This window comes from Moschus berezovskii, chromosome 16 (assembly GCF_049115385.1).
Source record: "Moschus berezovskii isolate FMDL1 chromosome 16, NW_MosBer_1.0, whole genome shotgun sequence".
Lineage (NCBI taxonomy): Eukaryota > Metazoa > Chordata > Mammalia > Artiodactyla > Moschidae > Moschus > Moschus berezovskii.
Window position 1 is genome coordinate 68,458,858 of NC_142475.1, and position 25,337 is coordinate 68,484,194.

Consider the following 25,337-nt stretch of genomic DNA (forward strand, 5'->3'; position numbering starts at 1 on the left):
TTCCAGCCTTCCAAGAAGTTACTTTAGAACCTTATAACTAGGTTTGAACAACTGAACAAAGACAAAAGTGTTATTTCTCCACCTTTAGATCAGGCCCCATCAAAATTCTCAATTTGTTCTCCCATCCTCTGTACCATGTCTGTGCAGCTAGAAATGAAAGACTCCAAAATGGTAAGAGTGACACACTGGAAGAGGCAGATTCCCAAGTCACCTCTTGGAGAACCACTCAAACAGCATCAGAACGCAGTTTAAGTGAGAAGTAACTTACACTGCCTTAAACCTCTGAGAAATGGGAGTTCTTTGTTAGACCACTTTTTGTTTAAATGTCTTTAACTTTCAAAGGAGATGTTACAGTACCACCCATAAATGGAAAACCAGTAACATATATTTTTTCCAGTAATATATATATTTTTAAATATATATTCAAATGAACATTTAACTTCAAACATTAAAAATGTTAACCATGGATCACCTAAAAGCATCTCATTTATAAACAGAATAAGAGTTCTAACCTTCAAAATTGTGAAGAAAGTATGAGGTGAATATAGGAAAGGAATAAATCCATCGGGAAAGAAAAGAGTTACCTCATTAATCTAAGTGGGCCTCAAATATACCTTTTTTAAAAAGCCATCTTTAACAGAAAATCAAAGGCATAGCCATTAAGAACTCTAGTAACTCAATACCCCCAATATCTTCTGACTGCATCACTCAGTTATCCCTACAATAAAGCATAAACCTGAAGAACATCAAACTTACTTTGTATCATTCTAATGAGTCTTCTAATTATTCATTTCCCATTTCTAGTTAAATGATTTTTAAAAACCCATTATCTTTCTCTGCTTTTATTCTAAGCTAATTGAAGACCATCCCAACATATATAACAAGTTGCAAAAAGTCTCTTTTCAAAGTACCCATTGTGTGATTTCTAGATGAAACATTTTTAAGAATATATAATTGAAAGATAAATCAATATAATTCTGAAATCTGCCAAACATTTCTGAGGCCAGGATTTTGTCAGGAGTCCCTGCATTGTGCAGGTATATGGCATATATGAATTAAACAACATTCCACAACTACATCAGATCACTTAAGACACCTTATTAGTTTAAAAATATTGCAGTAAGGACTTTATTTTTACTAGAAAACTTTAAAAAATTCGAACTACTAGTTTGGGTAAAAACTTGCTAACTAACACAAACTTTTCTCTGCAACTGAGTTATTAGAGGGTGAAAAATTTGTAATAATAATAAATGAAGAAAGAATTTTTAACATGCTATCATGTTTACTATCAAAATACCTCTTCTGCATCAAGCTGTATAAAAAGAGACCTTTCCTTACAGACTGTGATTCCCACTTCTTTCTACTCCCCATTCTTTTAAAAAGTTAAACTTAGTTTCTTTTAAAAACAACAAATCAGGGACTTCTCTGGTTGTTCAGTGGCTAGGACTCTGTGCACCCACTTCAGGGGGCCAGGTTCAACCCCTGATCAGTATACTGGATCCCACATGCTGCAACTAAGACCTGATGCAGCCATATAAATATGTTTTAAAAATCGATAGACATAACATACTTATCAGATTTCCTTTGTCATCTCTCAGAGGAGCACCACCTCCACCTTTCCCCCAGGGGTTGTAACTTCTCATTTCAGCTTCTAACTTGGCTTCATATACTTCTTTTTCTTCACGTTCTTTCTTTCTTCTTTCTTGTCTTTCTTGAATCTTAACAACATTAAGAAACATTTGTAACAACTGCTAACAAGCATTCTGATACAAAAAATTAGTTTTAAGATCAGTTCAGTTCAGTTCAGTTCAGTCGCTCAGTCGTGTCCGACTCTCCGCGACCCCATGAATCACAGCACGCCAGGCCTCCCTGTCCATCACCAACTCCCGATCAGATTTTATTTTTATTAGAAACTAGACTTTTCCCCAGTATACTTTATTATAAATTTAATATCACAAATATATGTAAAAGCAATTAAAAAAAACTTTGGTAGCTGGATACATAGCTGCTACTCCCTCACATCCTGTCACTTGGGCCCTTTCCAGCCACTGGTGTCACTTGGACTAAGGCAACTTCATCTTCCCAACTCCCAGCTTCTACCTGAGCTATTCCCTCCCTACCTCACCATTTTCATGGGGTCCAACAGACTCTCCCTACCTTCATTTTCTTCATCTTCCCTTTCACGTTACCTGGCCAGCCACAAAGTACTTCCCACACCTCTGAGACCTGGGCCAACTACTCCCCACCCATCACCAGACCTACTCTACCATGGGCAAACTCCATTCTCAAAGTTCAAAGATATTGAAGGTTCAAAGCTCTCTAGAGAATGCCAGACTATTTAAGTACACTTTATGAAAGCACACAAAACGGTCTTATCATCATCAAGTGTAAGCGTAGGGTTGGTCTTCAAAGACATATAAATAGGCAATGGATAAAGACCTACATTTTGGAAAGTTACTTTTAAAATCATTACCATATGCATGGCCAATTTAAGTAACTATTCCAGGAAGGTCAAGCAAGTCATCACATATAAAAAATTCTAGGGTTAGGAAATCTGGTTCTGTCAGTGGTGTTTTTAATATGCTCATTTGAAAACAGATAAATACAGTCTCTTGTTTGTAGATTCTTAACACACAAAAATAATGTTGGTAATTCTGTAATTTAAAAAAAGGCCACTTTTCAAGGAGGTTGCCCCATGTAGAAAACAGAACAAAAAGCTGAGCTTTAGAAGAAATCCAGTGGAATTTTGTAGAAGGGTACCTCAGGTGAATATATATATCTAGAGTTCCAGGGACCTCTCTGGAGAAGATAGAACTATTCCCCCCCAAATATCCACACATTTGATACAGTTATTCCTAAGTAAACTCTCTCCAAATATTTCAAACCACAATAGAATATCATCCTCCTCCCTAAGTGTTCTGCCTCTGTTTTCCCTATCCTTAAGAGTTCATAGCTTCATCATCCTCTTAGATTACAACACTCAGAATCATCTTAAAGCCCTGTTCTTTCCTCAGTCCCTAAATTTAAGTCCTATTAATGAAACCCCAGAACTGTCTCTTCCGATGTCCTGTCCATCTTCCCCACCTGGTACAGGACCTGGTTACTTCCTGACTGGACTATCTAATAGTTTTACTAAAAGGTTTCTCCACCACAACTCTTTCCCAACTGTCCACATCACAACCAGATATCTTCCTAAAAGCCACATCTGCTCACATGAATTATAATATTTCTTTCACTCTTTGGCTTAAGATTTCCTCCCTTTGGCTGTCGATAGATAACAACATGAAATTGAAAACCCCTTACTTGCTATATTTCACAATCCAGTATAATCTAACACTCCAGCCCCTTCTCCTACATCAATTCCATTCTCTGAATACACCAGGAATTTCATATTTATTCACTGTACAACATGCAACTCAAAAGCCATCAACCATGTGAAGCCTTCCTAATAGCCAAGGCAATTACTCTCCCTATCTCATGCATTCCAGCCTGTCTATATCAAACTTTATCACATTTAATGATAAATAAATGGAATTCTTTCTCCTTAGCCACACACTGAGTTTTAAAGGGCCACTACACTAACACATAAGATGCTTAACATTACATGAATGAACAAATGAAAAAAATGAATGGATACCTGCTGCTGCAAAGCTTCCTGGTAAGACTGAAGTGACTGTTTTGAAGGCTTTGGTTTATCTTCAAACAACAATCCTGAATTTATTGCTTGATTACTTGTAATTTTCAGCTCATTCTGTCCAATTGTACTCCTACATCAAATACACAATTAATAATCTAAATCCTTTCATGACAAAACAAGGAGAAGATGCAACACTTCTTTTAAATAGCATGGCATATAAGTACATTTAAAATAGAGAAATGGCAACCTACTTCAGTATTCTTGCCTGAGAAATCCCATGACAGAGGAGCCTGGTGGGCTACAGTCCATGGGGTCACAAAGAGTCAGACATGGTAAAGTGACTAACACACACACAAAATAGAGAAATTCTTTCTTTATAGTTCAAAGAGAAATTTTTAAGTAAATGACCCCTATCTCTGCTTTCAAAATTAATGGAACTTTCAAATTTACTGAATCTATTTCCTAATCTAGGTGGCAGTTACATGCAAGTAAAACATTCACATACAAATAAAAACACTTGTGATAATTCATCAAGCAATATACACAAGACTTATACACTTCTCTGAATGCAGTGGAAGTCCCTCAAATCATAACCAATGATTTACTTAATAAATTTACTCCAAAATAATAACTTCCTAGCCGTTTTAAGAATAAAACAATTATTCTAAAAAGTCTGACTATCCCAAATAAAATTTTTTTCACTGAGTCACAGATTTTATTAATGGCATTGATGGTATAAGACTAATAAAATCCATAAAACCTTGCCCTGTTTATGGAGGCCTGGGATGGGAATTGTGTCAAAGGTGAGAGGTTCGAACTGTTGGGTTAAGTTACAGCAATGATTCCCTAGTAATTGAAGGCCTCTTCTACCCTTCCTTTTTATTTTTTTCTTTTCTCCTGGTAATCCAGGGCTTGTACTTCTTAGAAATTGTGCATACAGAACTCATCAAACTCAAAGCAAAAAGGCTCAGAGATCCATATCTATACACATCATGGTCAATGTGCCCAAAGAAAAACAGAAGAACTGCAAAAGCAGCAAGAAAATAACAACTCATCATATACAAGGGACCTTCAGTAAGATTAACAGCTCATCAGAAATCCTATGAAGGCCAGTAGGCAAGAAAATGACATATTCAGGGAGATGATAGGGGGGAAAAAAAGTCAACCAAGAAGTCTATATCCAGGAAAACTATGCCTCACAAATAAAAGTGAAATTAGAACATTATTAAATAAAACTCAGAGAAGACATTACTAACAGACCTGTCTTATAAGAAATAGTAAATGATGTACTTCAGGTTGAAATAAAAAACACTTGACAGTAACTGGAGTAAACACAAAGAAATAAAGAACACCAGTTAACAGTAACTACATAGGTAAAGGTTAAAGATATTACTAATATGCTTTTATTTGCAGCCATTTTCTCTGATTTAAAAGACAACTACACAAAGGAAAGAAGGAACAGTTAAAAACTATTGATGAGCTTAAATATATAACAATATACTTTGTATGCAACAGTGGCATCAAGAAGGGAAGGAATGGCATTATACTGGAGAAAACATTTTACATATTATGGAAATTAAACTGGTGTTAATATGAACTCAGTTCTTTTAAATTAAAAACATAAATTTCAGTCTGCAAGGAAACTACAAAGAAAATGACACACAAATTATACTAAAAGAAGCAAGAGAAAATGGGATGTTATATTTAACACTAAAGAAAAAGCATTACTGGAACCAAAAAAGGAATCTTTTATATTGATAAGGGTCAACTTATCAGTAAGATATAGTGATTATGAGCATATGTACACATAACTACAGAGATTCAAAACACAGGAAACAAAAAGTGACAAAACCGAAGAGAGAAATAAATAAAAAATAAGAACTGGAGACTTCAATACACTACTTCTAATAATAAACAACTGCACAGGAGCTCACTAAGGAAATACAGAAAATGAACAACACTATAAACCAACTATATCTAAGTCACATTGATAGAACTATCCACCCAACAACAGGAAAATGCTAATTTTTCTTAAGTGCATATGAAACATTCTACAGCACAGACCACGTTATAAGCCTCAACCATAAAATAAACCTTAATAAATTTTTTTAAAAATACAAAATATGTTCTCTAAATGCAATGCTGCTGCTAAGTCACTTCAGTCGTGTCCGACTCTGTGCGACCCCATAGATGGCAGCCCACCAGGCTCCTTTGTCCCTGGGATTCTCCAGGCAAAAACACTGGAGTAGGTTGCCATTTCCTTCTCCACTAACTGCAATGGAATTATATTAAAGCTTTATTAAAAATTTCCACAATCATATGGAAATTAAACCACACACTCCAAACCAACAAATGGATCAACGAACAAATCAAATGAAAAACTGAAAAATAGGGAACTGAAACAAGATGGCAGAGGAACAGGACCGCGAGACCACTTTCTCCCCCACAAATTCATCAAAAGAACAATTGAACACTGAGTAAAGTCCATAAAATAACTTCTGAATGCTGGCAGAGGACATCAGGCACCCAGAAAAGCAGCCCATTGTCTTCAAAAGAAGGTAGGAAAAAAACATAAATGATAAAAAAGAGAGAAAAAAGAAGTAGGGACAGAGTCCGTCCCGGGAAGGGAGGCATAAAAAAAGAGAGGTTTCTGAAACCAGGAAACACTCTCACAGGCGGTGGTAAGCCTTGGAACCTCAGGGGACAACACAACCAACCGGGAGAAAAAGAAATAAATAATTAAACCTCACAGCTTAGGAGTCCAAAGGTAACTCCCAGCGGAGAAGCAGAGCAGACGCCCGCATCCGCCATTAACAAGCGGGGCCTGGGCAGGGAGGAGCCAGCTGAACTGCTTAGAGAGAGGACCGGGCCTGAATGCCATGAGGGCAGTCTGGGGGAGCTGACTGGAGATAGCAGAGCAGACTGTAGGGTAGCTAACCCGCGAAAAGCCCTAACTTAAGACTCTGCCAGCCCCGCTCACAGAACAAAAGACTAAGCAGAGCTAGCTGGCTGCGGACGGCCCATCCCCTGCCGAGACAGACAGGGAGGGGCAGTCAGAGCCAGAAGGGGGCAATCGCAGTCCCAGAGAGGCATCCAATACCAATCTGCAGGCAGGCTTTAGTGTTAACCAAGACTTTTTGGGTTTCTGGCTGGTTAACATCCGCCTGAGAAGGTGCGCCGGTTGTATACACAGAAAACTGAGCGGGAGGGACCCAGGAGGTGATAAGTCACAGCGACTGCGCACGCCAAACACCTGGTCACTTGAGCTGCTCAGTCCAGGGAAGGCACAAAACGCAGGCCCAACCAAGTCTGCGCTTTTGTGGAGTACCCGAGTACCTGAACCTGAGTGGCTTAGACCTGGGACGTGCATGCAACCCAGTGCCGGCCTCAGACAGTTATCGGCAGAGCAACTTAGAGCCTGTGCAGTGTAGACTGGGACAGCACACACACTGTGAGCGGGGGCAAACCCAGTGTGGCCGGGACACTGCGAGCACTCCCCACAGACGCCAGAGATGTTTCTCTGCAGTGTTCCTCCCTTCCCAGAACAGGACTGAACAAGTGAGCTTTAAAAAGTGTCCACCACTACCCCCCAGTGTCAGGGCAGAAATTAGACACTGAAGAGACCAGCGAACAGAAGCTAAAACAGAGGGAACCACCTTGGAAGTGACTATATAGGTTGTCCAAAGTCACTCCAAAGCTATTGACATCTCATAATTCATTATTAGTCACTTCACTGCACTCCAGAGAGAAGAAATCCAGCTCCACCCATCAGAACACTGACACAAGCTTCCCTAACCAGGGAAGCTTGACAAGCCACGCGTCCAACCTTATCCATAGCAAGGAAATGCCACAATAAAGAGAACTCTACAAACTGCCTGAAGACGGAAAGGCCACCCCAAACACAACAATATAAGCAGGATGAAGAGGCAGAGAAATACCCAGCAAATAAAGGAACAAGATAAATGCTCACCAACCCAAACAAAACAGGAAGAGATAGGGAATCTACCTGATAAAAAATTCCAAATAATGATAGTGAAATTGATCCAAAATCTTGAAAGCAAAATGGAGTTACAGATAAATAATCTGGAGACGAGGACTGAGAAGATGCAAGAAAGGTTTAAAAATAAGGATCTAGAAGAAATAAAAAAGAGTCAATATACAATAAATAATGCAACAGATGAGATCAAAAACACTCTGGAGGAAACCAATAGCAGAATAACGGAGGCAGAAGATAGAATAAGTGAGTTAGAAGATAGAATGGTAGTAATAAATGAAGCAGAGAGGAAAAAAGAAAAACGAATTAAAAGAAATGAGGACAATCTCAGAGACCTCTGGGACAATTTTAAACGCCCCAATATCCGAATCATAGGAGTCCCAGAAGAAGAAGACAAGAAGAAAGACCATGAGAAAATACTTGAGGAGATAACAGTTGAAAATTTCCCTAAAATGGGGAAGGAAATAATCACCCAAGTCCAAGAATCCCAGAGAGTCCCTAACAGGATAAACCCAAGGCGAAATACCCCAAGACACATATTAATAAAATTAACAAAGATCAAACACAAAGAACAAATATTAGAAGCAGCAAGGGAAAAGCAACAAATAACACACAAGGGGATCCCCATAAGGATAACAGCTGACCTTTCAAGAAACTCTTCAGGCCAGGAAGGAATGGCAGGGCATACTTAAAGTGATGAAAGAAAATAACCTACAGACCAGATTACTGTACCCAGCAAGGATCTCATTCAAGTATGAAGGCGAAATCAAAAGCTTTACAGACAGGCAAAAGCTGAGAGAATTCAGCATTACCAAACCAGCTCTCCAACAAATGCCAAAGGACCTTCTCTAGACAGGAAACACAGAATGAGTGTATAAACTCGAACCCAAAACAATAAAGAAAATGGCAACAGGATCATTCAGTTCAGTTCAGTCGCTCAGTTGTGTCCGACTCTCCGCGACCCCATGCATCACAGCACACCAGGCCTCCCTGTCCATCACCAACTCCTGGAGTTCACTCAAACTCATGTCCACAGAGTCAGTGATGCCATCCAGCCATCTCATTCTCGGTCCCAAAACAATAAAGAAAATGGCAACGGGATCATACTTATCAATAATTACCTTAAACGTAAATGGGTTGAACGCCCCAACCAAAAGACAAAGACTGGCTGAATGGATACAAAAACCAGACCCCCATATATGTTGTCTACAAGAGACCCACCTCAAAACAAGGGACACATACAGATTGAAAGTAAAGGGCTGGAAAAAGATATTCCATGCAAATAGAGATCAAAAGAAAGCAGGAGTAGCAATACTCATATCAGATAAAATAGACTTTAAGACAAAGGCTGTGAAAAGAGACAATGAAGGACACTACATAATGATCAAAGGCTCAATCCAAGAAGATATAACAATTATAAATATATATGCACCCAACATAGGAGCACCACAATACGTGAGACTAATACTAACAAGTATGAAAGGGGAAATCAACAATAACACAATAATAGTGGGAGACTTTAATACCCCACTCACACCTATGGATAGATCAACTAAACAGAAAATTAACAAGGAAACACAAAAGTTAAATGATACAATAGACCAGTTAGACCTAATAGATATCTTTAGGACATTTCACCCCAAAACAATGAATTTCACCTTCTTCTCAAGTGCACACGGAACCTTCTCCAGGATAGATCACATCCTGGGCCATAAATCTAGGCTTGGTAAATTCAAAAAATTGAAATCATTTCAAGCATCTTTTCTGACCACAATGCAGTAAGACTGGATCTCAATTACAGGAGAAAAACTATTAAAAATTCCAACATATGGAGACTGAACAACACGCTGCTGAACAACGAACAAGTCATTGAAGAAATCAAAAAAGAAATCAAAATATGCATAGAAATGAATGAAAATGAAAACACAACAACCCAAAACCTCTGGGACACTATAAAAGCAGTGCTAAAGGGAAGGTTCATAGCAATACAGGCATACCTCAAGAAACAAGAAAAAAGCCAACTAAATAACCTAACTCTACACCTAAAGCAACTAGAAAAGGAAGAAATGAAGAACCCCAGGGTTAGTAGAAGGAAAGAGATTTTTAAAATTAGGGCAGAAATAAATACAAAAGAAACAAAAGAGACCATAGCAAAAATCAACAAAGCCAAAAGCTGGTTCTTTGAGAGGGTAAATAAAATTGACAAACCACTAGCCAGACTCATCAAGAAACAAAGGGAAAAAAAACAAATCAATAAAACTAGAAATGAAAAGGGAGAGATCACAACAGACAATACAGAAATACAAAGGATCATAAGAGACTATTATCAGCAATTATATGCCCATAAAATGGACAACTTGCAAGAAATCAACAAATTCTTAAGAAAGTACAACTTTCCAAAACTGAACCAGGAAGACATAGAAAATCTTAACAGACCCATCACAAGCATGGAAATTGAAACTGTAATCAGAAATCTTCCAGCAAACAAAAGCCCAGGTCCAGATGGCTTCACAGCTGAATTCTACCAAAAATTTAGAGAAGAGCTAACACCTATCCTACTCAAACTCTTCCAGAAAATTTCAGAGGAAGGTAAACTTCCTAACTCATTCTATGAGGCCACCATCACCCTAATACCAAAACCTGACAAAGATGCCACAAAAAAAGAGAACTACAGGCCAGTATCACTGATGAACATAGATGCAAAAATCCTTAACAAAATTCTAGCAATCAGAATCCAACAACACATTAAAAAGATCATACATCATGACCAAGTAGGCTTTATCCCAGAAATGCAAGGATTCTTCAATATCCGCAAATCAATCAATGTAATACAACATATTAACAAATTGAAAAATAAAAACCATATGATTATTTCAATAGATGCAGAGAAAGCCTTTGACAAAATTCAACATCCACTTATGATCAAAACCCTCCAGAAGGCGGGAATAGAAGGAACGTTCCTCAACGTAATAAAAGCTATATATGACAAACCCACAGCAAACATTATCCTCAATGGTGAAAAATTGAAAGCGTTTCCCCTAAAGTCAGGAACAAGACAAGGGTGCCCACTCTCACCACTACTATTCAACATAGTTTTGGAAGTTTTGGCTAAAGCAATCAGAGCAGGAAAAGACATAAAAGGAATTCAAATAGGAAAAGAAGTAGTAAAACTCTCACTGTTTGCAGATGACATGATCCTCTACACAGAAAACCCTAAAGACTCTACCAGAAAATTACTAGAGCTAATCAATGAATATAGTAAAGTTGCAGGATATAAAATCAACACACAGAAATCCCTTGCATTCCTATACACTAATAATGAGAAAATAGAGAAATTAAGGAAACAATTCCATTCACCGCTGCAACGAAAAGAATCAAATACTTAGGAATATATCTACCTAAAGAAACAAAAGACCTATATATAGAAAACTATAAAACTTTGGTGACAGAAATCAGAGAGGACACTAATAGATGGAGAAATATACCATGCTCATGGATTGGAAGAATAAATATTGTGAAAACAAATATATTACCTGAAGTAATTTATACATTCAATGCAATCCCTATCAAGCTACCAACGGTGTTTTTCACAGAGCTAGAACAAATAATTTCACAATTTGTATGGAAATACAAAAATCCTCGAATAGCCAAAGCAATCTTGAGAAAGAAGAATGGAACTGGGGGAATCAACCTGCCAGACTTCAGGCTCTACTACAAAGCCACAGTCATCAAGACAGTATGGTACTGGCATAAAGACAGAAATATAGATCAATGGAACAAAATAGAAAGCCCAGAGATAAATCCATGCACCTATGGACACCTTATCTCTGACAAGGGAGGCAAGAATATTCAATGGAGAAAAGACAATCTCTTTAACAAGTGGTGCTGGGAAAACTGGTCAGCCACTTATAAAAGAATGAAACTAGAACACTCCCTAACACCATACACAAAAATAAACTCAAAATAGATTAAAGATCTAAATGTAAGATCAGAAATTATAAAACTCCTAGAGGAAAAGCACAGGCAAAACACTCTCCGACATAAGTCACAGCAGGATCCTCCATGACCCACCTCCCAGAATATTGGAAATAAAGGCAAAAATAAACAAATGGGACCTAGTTAAAATTAAAAGCTTCTGCACAGCAAAGGAAACTATAAGCAAGGTGAAAAGACAGCCTTCAGAATGGGAGAAAATAATAGCAAATGAAGCAACTGATAAAGGATTAATCTCAAAAATATACAAGCAGCTCCTGCAGCTCAATTCCAGAAAAATAAACGACCCAATCAAAAAATGGGCTAAAGAACTAAACAGACATTTCTCCAAAGAAGACATACAGATGGATAACAAATACATGAAAAGATGCTCAACATCCCTCATAATTAGAGAAATGCAAATTAAAACCACAATGAGGTATCATTTCACGCCAGTCAGGATGGCTGCTATCCAAAAGTCTATAAGCAATAAATGTTGGAGAGGGTGTGGAGAAAAGGGAACCCTCTTACACTCTTGGTGGGAATGCAAATTAGTACAGCCACTATGGAGAACAGTGTGGAGATTCCTTAAAAAACTGGAAATAGAACTGCCATACGACCCAGCAATCGCACTCCTGGGCATACACACCCAGGAAACCAGAATTGAAACAGACACATGTACCCCAGTGTTCATCGCAACACTGTTTATAATAGCCAGGACATGGAAGCAACCTAGATGTCCATCCGCAGAGGAATGGATAAGAAAGCTGTGGTACATTTACACAATGAAGCACTACTCAGAGATTAAAAAGAATACATTTGAATTAGTTCTAATGAGGTGGACGAAACTGGAGCCTATTATACAAAGCGAAGTAAGCCAGAAACAAAAACACCAATACAGTATATTAATACATACATATGGAATATAGCAAGAGGATAACGATAACCCTGTAACGATAACCCTGTATACGAGACAACAGCAGAGACATGGATGTGTGGAGCAGTCTTTTGGACTCTGTGGGAGAGGGCGAGGGTGGGATAATTTGGGAGAATGGATTGAAACATGTATATTATCATATGTGAAATTAATCTGACGTGGTTGGGAGCTCCCCACCTCAACACTCTGTGGATTTAAGAGGCCGTTTCTTCCGGAAGTGTATAAATTAGCCTGGGATAGAACCTGCACGCTGAATTTACTAATTAAGAAATGAGAAACCAGAACTATAAAGGTGGCATAGAAATACAAGAAATTATTCTTAAGTAATTTTTTAAGACTTTGAACAGAGTTACAGATTTTGCCATTTGTTATAAACTGGTATATGTAATTTAACCAGAACCATGAGAAAGTTGGTATTGTGTGAATTCTGAGGCACTTTCGACATGTTGTAGGAGTGATGTGGACTTTTTTGACATTCATAAGTGAATGGTCTGTATCTCGTGCCTTTGTTGGTTTTCTGTGAGCTGTAGTTTCTGGGAAATGAGCAGCTCTCATTCCTGTAACTCTTGTAACCCAGTCATTCGTGTGCCTCCTTTATGAGGATTCAGTGCAGCTGTGGTGCTGTTATCCCTCTGACAGGAACTCTAACTCAGTGTAAAGCCCCAAAGATCTGTTACTTATTTTTATTTTATATTGTACTATATTTTATTTATAGTGTTGTGTTTGTTTCGGGTGTATAGCAACGTGATACAGTGATAATATATATATATATATGAATTAACAAAAGCAGTTCCCATCTTTTGATGGGGAGTTTGTGGTTTATAATATAAATGGCATTATTTTGAGACAGGGATAACTTAGGTAAGGCATTGGGGTTTTTTTTCTTTTTGTAGCTTGAGGCAGTTGTAAAATAACTTAATGTAGCTTTTTGCAACTGTGTATTCTATAGTATTTTTTTCATTTCGTGATATTTTAACTGTTAATGTTTATGGCATTGTGCTTTGTACCATTTATTAAATTTTATAAATAAAAAAAAGAAAAACTGAAAAATGAGATGAATGAAAACAAAAAGATAATGTATAAAATTCAAGGAAGAAGTTAAAACAATAAGAGGAAAATTTGTAGTTGTAATATATACATATTAAAAAAGAAGACACTATATCAATAACCTAAGCTTCCACCTTCAAAAACTAGAAAATATATGAGCAAACTGAACCCAAAGGAAACAGAAAGAAGAAAATAAAAAGATGAAAGGAGAAATAATATGAAATGGAGACTAAAAGCACAACAGAGAAAATCAACTAGACCAAAAGCTGATTCATTAACAAAATCAACAAGATTCACAAATGTTTAGTCAAAATGTACAATAACAAGACTAAAATTATTGAAATAAAAAATAAGAAACATTACTACTGACCTTATAACAATAAAACAGATTGTAAGCGAATACTATGAACAACTATATGCCAACACATTTGATTATCTTGACAAAATGGGCAAATTTCTAGAAAGACACAAACTATCAAAACTGGTGCAAGAAAAAAATTTTAAATATGAATTAACCAATGACAAGGGAAGAGATTAAATTAGCAATCAGGAAATTATCCATAAAGAAAAGATGAGGGTAAACTGGATTCCTGGTGAATTCTACCTCACCAAAATAATTAACAATGCTTCGCACAACACACTCTCCAAAGTAATAGAAAACGGAAGAGCACATTCAACTAATTCTATTAGGCCAGTATCATCCTGATACCAAAATCAGACAGACTTCAAAAGAAAACAAAAACCAAAGACCAGTATCACTGATGAATACAGAGATAAAAGCCCTCAACAAAAATTTAATAAACTGAAAAGTCCAGCAAGATATGAAAAGGATTGCACTCCCTGACCGTGTGATATATATCTGAATCCAATTAATATATCCCTACCATACTAACAAAATGAAGACTAAAAACCACAGGATATCTCAACAAACAAACAAAGCATTTCACAAAATTCAATTTCCAACTCAGTAATATGTTGAAAGAACATGCCAAATACCCCTTTCTGATAAAAACAATCAACAAAGAATACAAGGAGACTTCCTCAAGCTAATTATATATACAGAAAAATGCTAAGAAACCAAAAACTGTTAGTTATGATAAAAAGAATTCAGCAAAATTGCAGGATAAAAGAATATACAAATTTCAACTGTATTTCTATAAACCAGTAATAATATGAAAATGAAATTAAGAAAAGAATATTCATAACACCATCGAAAAGTATATTTCAGAATAAATTAAACAAGAGCTAGTCTAAAAACCACAGAATACTGTTGAAAGAAATTTTAAAATCTCAAATAAATTAAAAGATATCCATGCTCACAGATTGGAGACTTAATGTAGTTAAAATGTATGACTAAATTACAAAGACATAGAAAATCTGAATAAAACTATAACTAATAAGGAGACTGACTCCTTGATCAAAAATCCCCTAAGAGAGTAAAGCCCAGGAACTGATGGATCTGACAGGGAATTCTACCAAACACTTAAAGACCACCAATCCTTCTTCAATTTTTCCAAAAACCTGAAGAGGAGAAAACACATCCTGATTCATTCTAGGAGGCCAGCATTACCCTGATATCAAAACAAGACAAAAACATTACATAAAAAGAAAACTACAGACCAATATCCCTTATGACCACAGATGCAAAAATCCTCAATAAAATATTAGCAAGCCAAACTCAGCAGAATATTAAAAGGATTAAATATCATGGCTAAATGGGGTTTACCCCTGGGATACAAGGATGGTTCAACATATAAAAATTCATCAATATAATAGATAATATTAACAGAATGACAGGGGAAAAGAACACAACCATCTCGATTGATAAAGAAAAAGCATTTAACAAAATTCAACAAATTTTCATGACAAAAACACACAATAAACTAGAAGTAGAAGGAAACCATCTTAATACAATAAATGTCACATATGTAAAATCCAAAGTGAACCTACGACTCAATGAAAGAATAAAAGCTCTTCCTCTAAGATCAGGAATAAGGCAAAGGTGCCTGATTTCACAATTTCTACAAAATACAGTACTGGATCAATTAGGCAAGAAAAAAAAATTTTTTTAAGCAGCCAAACTGGAAAGAAAGAAAGGGAAAATTATGTTGGCAGACATGATATTATATTCAGAAAAGCCTAATGATTACACATACACAGAGTACAGTTCAGTCACTCAATCATGTCCAATTCTTTGAGACCCCACGGACTCCAGCACACCAGGCCTCCCTATCCATTACCAATTCCCGGAGTATACTCAAACTCATGTCCACTGAGTCAGTGATGCCATCCAACCATCTCAGCCTCTGTCATCCCCTTATTCTCCCGCTTTCAACCTCTCCCAACATCAGGGTCTTTTCAAATGCATCAATTCTTCGCATCGGGTGGCCAAAGTATTGGAGTTTCAGCTTCAGAATCAGTCCCTCCAATGAATATTCAGGACTGATCTCCTTTAGGATGGACTGATTGGATCTCCTTGCTGTCCAAGGGACTCTCAAGAGTCTTCTCCAACACCACAGTTCAAAAGCATCAATTCTTCTGTGCTCAGCTTTCTTTATAGTCCAACATCCATACATGACCACTGGAAAAACCACAGCTTTGACTAGATGGACCTTTGTTGGCAAAGTAATGTCTCTGCTTTTAAATATGCTGTCTAGGTTGGTCATAACTTTCCTTCCAAGGGCAAGTGTCTTTTAATTTCATGGCTGCAGTCATCATCTGCATTAATATTGGAGCCAAAAAAAAAAATAAAGTCTCTCACTGTTTCCATTATTTCTCCATCTGTTTGCCATGAAGTGATGGGACCAGATGCCATGATCTTAGTTTTCTGAATGTTGACCTTTAAGCCAACTTTTCCACTCTCCTCTTTCACTTTCATCAAGTGGCTCTTTAGTTCTTCTTTGCTTTCTGCTGTAAGGGTGGTGTCATCTGCATATCTGAGGTTATTGATATTTCTCCCTGAAATCTTGATTCCAGCTTGTGTTTCATCCAGCCCAGCGTTTCTCATGATGTACTCTGCATATAAGTTAAATAAGCAGGGTGACAATATACGGCCTTGACATAATCCATTCACTATTTGGAACCAGTCTTTTGTTCCATGTCCAGTTCTAACTGTTGCTTCCTGACCTGCATACAGATTTCTCAAGAGGCAGGTCAGGTGGTCTAGTATTCCCATCTCTTTCAGAATTTTCCACAGTTTATTGTGGTCCACACACATGCAAACTGTTCGTAAAATGAATTAGACAAAGTAGCAGAATACAAAGTCAACACAAAAAATCAGTTGCGTGTCTATACACAAAAAATAAGCAATCTGAAAAAGAAATTACAATAACAATTCTATTTATAATAGCATCAAAAAAGACAACTTAGGATTTAACTTGACCAAAGCAGTAAAAGACTTGTACAGTGAAAATTACAAAACACTGCTGAAATAAATTAAAGAGGACATAAATAAATGGAAATACATCCTTTGTTCATGGATTGGGAAACTTACTATTGTTAAGATATCAAAACTACACAAAATGATCTACAGATTCAACATAAGCCCTATAAAAATCCTAATGACCTTTTTTGCCAAATTAGAAAAAGTCTTCCCCAAATTTATATGGTATCTCAAGGGACTCCAAATAGCTAGATTTTGAAACAAAACAAGCTAGAGGACTCCCATTTCTCGATTTCAAAACAAAGTACAAAGCTACAGTAGTCAAAATACCACAGGACTGGCATATAGACAGATACAACTGAACAGCATAGAAAATTGAGAAATAAATTCACACATATAAAGTCAAATGATTCTTGACGAGGGTGCCAAGAACATACAATGGGAAATGGACAGTCTTTTCAAGAAATGGTGCTGCGAAAAGGATACCCACATGCAAAGAATGAAACTGGACCCTTACTTAACACAGTATACAAAAGGTAACTCAAAATCATAATCCTCAACATAAAACCCAGAACTGCAAAGCTCTTAGAAGAAAACCCAGGGCAAAAGGTTCACAACCCTGGATTTGGCAATGATTTCTTAGATATGACACCAAACACAGGCAAGAAATGAAAAAACAGACTAACTGGACTTCACAAAAATTAAAACTATGTATGAATCTAAAGCATTGCTACATATCAACAGAGTAAAAAGATAATACTCAGAATGAGAGAAAATATTTGCAAATTATACATCTGATAAGGTATTAATATCCAGAGTATACAAAGACTCTTAAAAACATTAACAACAAAAAAAAATAAAGCATCCAATTCAAAAATGAGCAAATAACTTGAAAAGACATTCTCCAAAGACAGACAAATGGCCAAAAGGCAGATGAAAAGATGCTCAACATCGATAATCACAGAGAAATGTAAATCACAGACACAATGAGATCCACATCACCCCCATTAAGGTGGCGACTAACAAAACAAAAACTAGTAACTATTGGTGAGGATGTGTAAAGGTCAGAACCTTGTGCACAGCTGGTGGGGATATACAATGGGATAGCTTCTGCAGAAAACAGTACAGTGGTTTTTCAAAATATTAAAAATAGAATGACCATATGATCCAGCAACTTCACTTCTGAGTATACACCTAAGAGAACTGAAAGCAGAGTCTCAAACAGAGAGTTGTACACCCATATTCACAGAAGCCTATTCACAATACTTAAACTGTGGAAGCAACCCAACTGGATGAGTAGATAAGCAAAATGTGGTAAATACATAAAATACAATCAAATATTATTCAATTTTGTAAAGGAAGGAAATATTCTGGGAACTAAGACCCCATAAGCCATGTAACGTGGCAAAAAGTAAGGAAATTTTGACTTATGTCACAACATGGATAAAACCTGAGAACATTATGGTTAAGTAATACAAGCCACACACACAAATCCTGTATGATTTCATTTTTATGAGGTACCTAAACTAGCCAAAATCACAGGAAAAAGCATAATACGGTTGCCAGGAACATAGGGGAGAAGGAATAGGGAGATATCGTTTAATAGGTATAGAGTTTCAGTTTTGCAAGATGAAAAATTCTGGAAACAGATGATAGTGATGGTTTCTCAACAGTATGAATGTACTTAACAAGACTGAATTATATACCACAAATGCTTAGAAATGATAAATTAAATGTTATGTGTATGTTACCATAATAATAAAAAAAAAGATGGTAATACTAAACAGTACTAAATGCAGTACTTCAATACAGTCTCAAAAACAACAGAATGATCTCTGTTCGTTTCCAAGGCAAATCATTCAATGTCACAGTAATCCAAGTCTATGCCCCAACCAGTAACGCTGAAGAAGCTGAAGTTGAACAGTTGTATGAAGACATACAAGACCTTCTAGAACTAACACCCAAAAAAGATATCCTTTTCATTACAGGGGACTGGAAAGGAAAAGCAGCAAGTCAAGAAAAACCTGGAATAACAGGCAAATTTGGCCTTAGGGTACGGAATGAAGCAGGGCAAAGGCTAATAGAGTTCTGCCAAGAGAACACACTGGTCATAGCAAACACCCTCTTCCAACAACACAAGAGAAGACTCTACACATGGACATCCCCAGATGGTCAACACTGAAATCAGACTGATTATATTCTTTGCAGACAAAGATGGAGAAGCTCTATACACTCAGGAAAAACAAGACTGGGAGCTGACTATGGTTCAGATCATGAACTCCTTATTGCCAATTCAGACTGAAATTGAAGAAAGTATGGAAAACCACTAGACCATTCAGGTATGACCTAAATCAAATCCCTTACAATTGTGCAGTGGAAGTGAGAAATACATTCAAGGGGTTAGATCTGATGGAGGGAGTGCCTGACGAACTATGGACGGAAGTTCGTGACATTGTACAGGAGACAGAGATCAAGACCATCCCCAAGAAAAAGAAATGCAAAAAAGCAAAATGGCTGTCTGAGGAGGCCTTAGAAATAGTTATGAAAAAAAGAGAAGCGAAAAGCAAAGGAGAAAAGGAAAGACATATCCATTTGAATGCAGAGTTCCAAAGAATAGCAAGGAAAGATAAGAAAGCCTTCCTCAGTAATCAGTGCAAAGAAATACAGGAAAACAATAGAATGGGAAAGACTAGAGATCTCTTCAAGAAAATTAGAGATACCAAGGGAATATTTCATGCAAAGATGGGCTCAATAAAGGACAGAAATGGTATGGACTGAACAGAAGCAGAAGATATTAAGAAGAGGTGGCAAGAATACACAGGAGAACTGAACAAAAAAGATCTTCATGACCAAGATAATCATGATGGTGTGATCACTCACCTAGTGCCAGACATCTGGAATGTGAAGTCAAGTGGGCCTTAGGAAGCATCACTGCAAACAAAGCTAGTGGAGGTGATGGAATTCCAGTTGAGCTATTTCAAATCCTGAAAGATAATGCTGTGAAAGTGCTGCACTCCATATGCCAGCAAGTTTGGAAAACTCAGCAGTGGCTGCAGGACTGGAAAAGGTCGGTTTTCATTCCAATCCCAAAGAAAGGCAATGCTAAAGAATGCTCAAACTACTGCACAATTGTACTCATCTCACAAGCTAGTAAAGTAATGCTCAAAATTCTCCAAGCCAGACTTCAACAGTACGTGAACCATGAACTTCCAGATGTTCAAGCTGGATTTAGAAAAAGGAAGAAGAACCAGATCAAATTGCCAACATCCTCTGGATCATAAAAAAAAAAAAAAAAAGAGAGAGAGAATTCCAGAAAAACATCTATTTTTGCTTTATTAACTATGTCAAAGCCTTTTGACTGTGTGGAATACCACAAACTGTAGAAAATTCTGAAAGAGATGGGAATACCAGACCTCCTGACCTGCCTCTTGAGAAACCTATATGCAGGTCAGGAAGCAACAGTTAGAACTGGTCATGGAACAACACACTGGTTCTAAATAGGAAAAGGAGTACGTCAAGGCCGTATATTGTCACTGTGCTTATTTAACTTATATGCAGAGTACATCATGAGAAATGCTGAGTTGGAAGAAGCACAAGCTGGAATCACGATTACTGGGAGAAATACCAATAACCTCAGATATGCAGATGACACCACCCTTATGGCAGAAAGTGAAGAACTAAAGAGCCTCTTGATGAAAGTGAAAGAGGAGAGTAAAAAAGTTGGCTTAAAGCTCAACATTCAGAAAACTAAGATCACAGCATCTGGTCCCATCACTTCATGGCAAATAGATGGAGAAATAATGGAAACAGTGAGAGACTTTATTTTCTTGGGCTCCAATATCAATGCAGATGATGACTGCAGCCATGAAATTAAAAGACGCTTGCCCCTTGGAAGAAAAGTTATGACCAACCTAGACAGCATATTTAAAAGCAGAGACATTACTTTGCCAACAAAGGTCCATCTAGTCAAAGCTGTGGTTTTTCCAGTGGTCATGTATGGATGTGCGAGTTGGACTATAAAGAAAGCTGAGCACAGAAGAATTGATGCTTTTGAACTGTGGTGTTGAAGAAGACTCTTGAGAGTCCCTTGGACAGCAAGGAGATCCAATCAGTCCATCCTAAAGGAGATCAGTCCTGAATATTCATTGGAGGGACTGATTCTGAAGCTGAAACTCCAATACTTTGGCCATCTGATGTGAAGAACTGACGCATTTGAAAAGACCCTGATGCTGGGAAAGATTGAAGGCGGGAGAAAGGGATGACAGAGGCTGAGATGGTTGGATGGCATCACCGACTCAAATGGACATGAGTTTGAGTAAACTCCGGGAGTTGTTGATGGACAGGGAGGCCTGGCTTGCTGTAGTCCATGGGGTCGCAAAGAGTCGGACACGACTGAGTGACTGAACTCAACACTAAACAGATTTACGGAGTTTATATACTCTATATTAAAATCTCAAACTGATCAGCTCATCCCAAGTAAGATTAACATGGAAATACAAAGGATCTGGAAGAGTCAAAACAAGAATCTTGGGGGAAAAAAACAATTTGAAGAACTCATACTTCTCAGTTTCCTAACTTCCACAGAGCTACAATTATCAAGTGACACCAACACAAGGACAGACACATAGAACAATGGAAGAGAATAATCCCAGAGACTCACACAAACATGCCCAGCTATTTTTGACAAATGCGTAAAACCAATTTCCAGGAAAAATGATCTTGTCAACCAATGGTTCTGGGAGCTACTGCACATTCACATGGCAGGGAATGGGTACTCTGACCTAAATCTAACACCTTACCCAAAAAATAGCTCAAAATGGATTATGAAGTTAAATGTCAAACTATAAAAACTTTCAGGGAAAATAAAACAGTAGAAAATCTTTTGGATCCAGGTCTAGGAAACAAGTACCTAGAGATCTGATACTGAAAGCATGATCCCCAGAAAAAAAGCTGATCAACTGGACTTCTTTAAAATTTACAAGTACCCTACTAAAAGGATGAAAAGACAAACTTTAGACTGAGAGAAAATATTTGCAAACCGCATATCTGGCAAAGAACTAATATTTAGGATGTATGAAGAACTCTTAAAAACTCAGTATTTAAAAAAAGCAAAACCACTCCAACTGGAAAATGTGTAAAAGACCTCAACAGAAAGTAAAAAGTGAAAAGTGAAAGTCTGAGTCACTCAGTCATGTCAACTCTTTGCAACCCCGTGGACTGTAGCCCACCAGGCTCCCCTGTCCATGGGATTCTCCAGCAAGAATACTAGAGTGCATTGTCATTCCCTTCTCCAAGGGATCTTCCCAACCCAGGGATTGAACCTGGGTCTCCTACATTGCAGGCAGATTCTTTACCATCTGAGGCACATCAACAGATGTTTCACCAAAGATTTATAGATAGTAAATAAACACATGAAAAGATGTTCAACATTATCATTATTAGGAAACTACATTAAAACCCCAATCACTATATACCTATCAGAATGGCCTAAATACAAGTCACATGCCAAATACTGGGGAAGATATGAAGAAACCAGGTTTTTAATACATTGCTGATACAAAAGGAAATAGTACAGTCTCTCTGAAAACTGTCTGGCAGTTTCTTACAAAAGTAGGCTTGTAACTACCACACAACCCAACAATAACAAACACTCCTAGGCAATATCCTAAAGAAATAAAGACTGTGTTTACAAAAAAAAGGATCCTGTACAAGAATGTCTACAGCAGCTCTATTCATAATAACTTAGATGATCTTTAATAAGTGAACGGTTAAACTGTGGTACATCCCCACCACTGAATGCTACTAACAGTTAAAACAAATGTTAACTATTTACAAATGCAAAAACCTGGATGAATCTCCAGACAGTTACGCTGACTCTAAGAAGTCACCCCCAAAGGTTATATATTATATAAATCCACTTATAAAACATGCTTGATGTATTACAGAAATAGAAAATAGATCAGTTATTGCCAGTGGCTAATAGGGGTAGGACAGAACTATGTCTGGCTATAAGAGGGCATCTTCAGGAATCCCTGCAATGATGGGAGTGTATCTTGACTGTATCCAGTGTTAAATATCTGAGTGATACTGAACAAGTTTTGGAAATATTAGCAACTGAATATTGAAAATGCTGAAAGAAACTAAAGGGTACACAAGATGGCTCTATATTGCTTCTTATAATTTCACCATAGGAATCTATGCTTACCTCTAAATAAAAAGATCATTTAAAAAAAAATGATGCTATAGTATGTTCTGTATATATTTTTGTGGTTGTATTTGTACATAAAATGGGTTCCTCAATACATATTTAGATATATCTATCTCTGGATGAATGAGATTTTAGGTGATTTCAGTTTTTTACACATTTGTTTGTACTCTTATTTATCAATAAGACATACAAATGACTTTAATAAAGAAAGAGAGGTTATTCTTAATTTTTTAAATGTGCTTTCTATGAATTATGAAACACTGACTTAAAAGCACTACACATAACATTACTGTTATTCAATCACTAAGTTGTGTCTCACTCTTTGAAACCCCATGAACTACAGCACGCCAGGCTTCCCTGTCCTTCACTACCTCTCTCAGTTTCTTCAAATTCATGTCCACTGAGTGGGTGATGCCATCCAACCATTTCATCCTGTGTGGCCCCCTGCCCTCAATCTTTTCTAGCATTGTTCACTGGTTATGTAATAACTGGAAATTAAAATAAGTTATATCTGTTCTGAAGAAAAAAGAGTACACTGAATAATACAGGTTCAATGGAAGACAAATTAATCTTGAAACAAAGTATTATTTTAACTACTTACACAATAGGCTGTACTGGCTGATGGGTGATGATAGGCTGTGCTGGCTGGTGGGTGACAGGAGCTGTAACATAAGCAGCAGGTGCAGGCTGTACTCCCATCATCCCTGAACCATCTAAAAAAACAAACACATTTGTGTCAGAGTACTCACTTAATAACACTTTATCCCTAAAGGAAAAGTCACATACTGAAAATGCTACCTAAGGAAAAAAACCCACCTTTTCTTCTGAGTTAAGAGTTAGCAAAGAATAATGCAAGAAAACATGAAATAGTTATTTCTTAAATCTAGATAAAAAGGAAATAACTACAAATTATAACTGAGTTTTAAAGTAGAGCATTTACTAAATCAATAAATATATAATATTGGAATTAAGTAAAGCTGTGTTTTTTCTCATTGATACAGTTTTACTTGCACAGAAACCAATTTTCCTGACTGAACTGATGGACAATAATGTTTACCCCACAGATAACTTACAATAAGCAAGACCAGGATCCAAAGTATTCCTGGCCCCATAGAAATAGTACATGTCATCATAAGGAGTTCGGCAGTTCGAAGCCAAAGGGGGCAGCATGGGAGGTGGAGGCAGAGGTGCAACTCTGTACCAACAGAAAATTGGGAAATTCTTCTCATATTTCATTTCAACTTTTAAAAAAAAAATCAAGATATTATTCTTTTACAAAAATCTTACTGAAAATCTATTGCTACTTTAGGAAAAGTCACCATCTTGCTTCAATTATCAAAAATTATAGTTAAAAAAGCAAAAAATATAAAATTTCAGAATTTAAGGTACCACAGTTACTCAGTGAGTATCTAATTTGTCACCATCTGCCAGTATTAAACAAATATGGTCTCTGTCCCTCAGAAATAATACAGAAATAAAACAGCCATTATAGCAGAGTATAGCAAATGAAGCAGTTTCCCAGGTGGCACTAATGGTAAGAAAAAACAAAAAACACCCCACCTGCCAATGCAGGAGACATTATGAGACACAAGTCCAATCCCTAGGTAGGAAAGGTCCTACCTCCTCCTCCAGGAGGGCCTGGCAACCGACTCCAGTATTCCTGCCTGGAGAATCTCATGGACAGAGAAGTCTAGTGGGCTACAGTCCATGGGGTCACAAAGATTTGGACACGATTGAAGCACCTTAGCACAGCACATAGCACAGAGCAGATGAAGCAATACAAGGAGACATGGGGTGTTAAAAGCACAGGAACATTTAGATCACATAGAGAAGAGGAGGAAGTATAAGGAAGGGTTTCCAGGAAAGGCAATGCTTCAGCCACGCTGCCAGAATGAATCACAGAGAAGGAGGATACAACAAGAAGTACAGAATGGGATTACAAGTGATTCCATGTGACTGAGAGAAAGTTGTATTTTTTTTTTAACTCTAAAAATGTATCGCTCTTTCAAAGGAATTAAACTATAATGTGAAAAAGAAACTACTTAAATATCAACAGTAAATGTTTGACTTAATTTTCAGCACTTCATAAAGTTAAAACTTCTGAAAATGCACTTCATTAATGATTAAGAAGTATCTCTGTATTTCCACCAAGGCAATATT

At 37.1% G+C, this 25,337-nt stretch overlaps 1 protein-coding gene across 10 annotated transcripts in view; it reads right to left on the reverse strand.

Moving 5' to 3' along the window:
• CSPP1 (centrosome and spindle pole associated protein 1) overlaps positions 1-25,337 on the reverse strand; it is a 126,708-nt gene that overhangs the window by 46,333 nt on the left and 55,038 nt on the right. For all 10 annotated transcript variants that reach the window (XR_016039260.1, XR_016039261.1, XR_016039258.1 and 7 more), the window contains 4 exons: positions 24,251-24,372; positions 23,779-23,890; positions 3,638-3,767; positions 1,571-1,718 (listed from right to left, as the gene is read on the reverse strand). Coding sequence is in view for 5 of the 10 variants with exons in the window: in XM_055431723.2 (XP_055287698.2) it covers positions 1,571-1,718; positions 3,638-3,767; positions 23,779-23,890; positions 24,251-24,372 (512 nt within the window). In the remaining 5 variants the exon portion in view is untranslated. The remainder of the gene's footprint in view (positions 1-1,570; positions 1,719-3,637; positions 3,768-23,778; positions 23,891-24,250; positions 24,373-25,337) is intronic.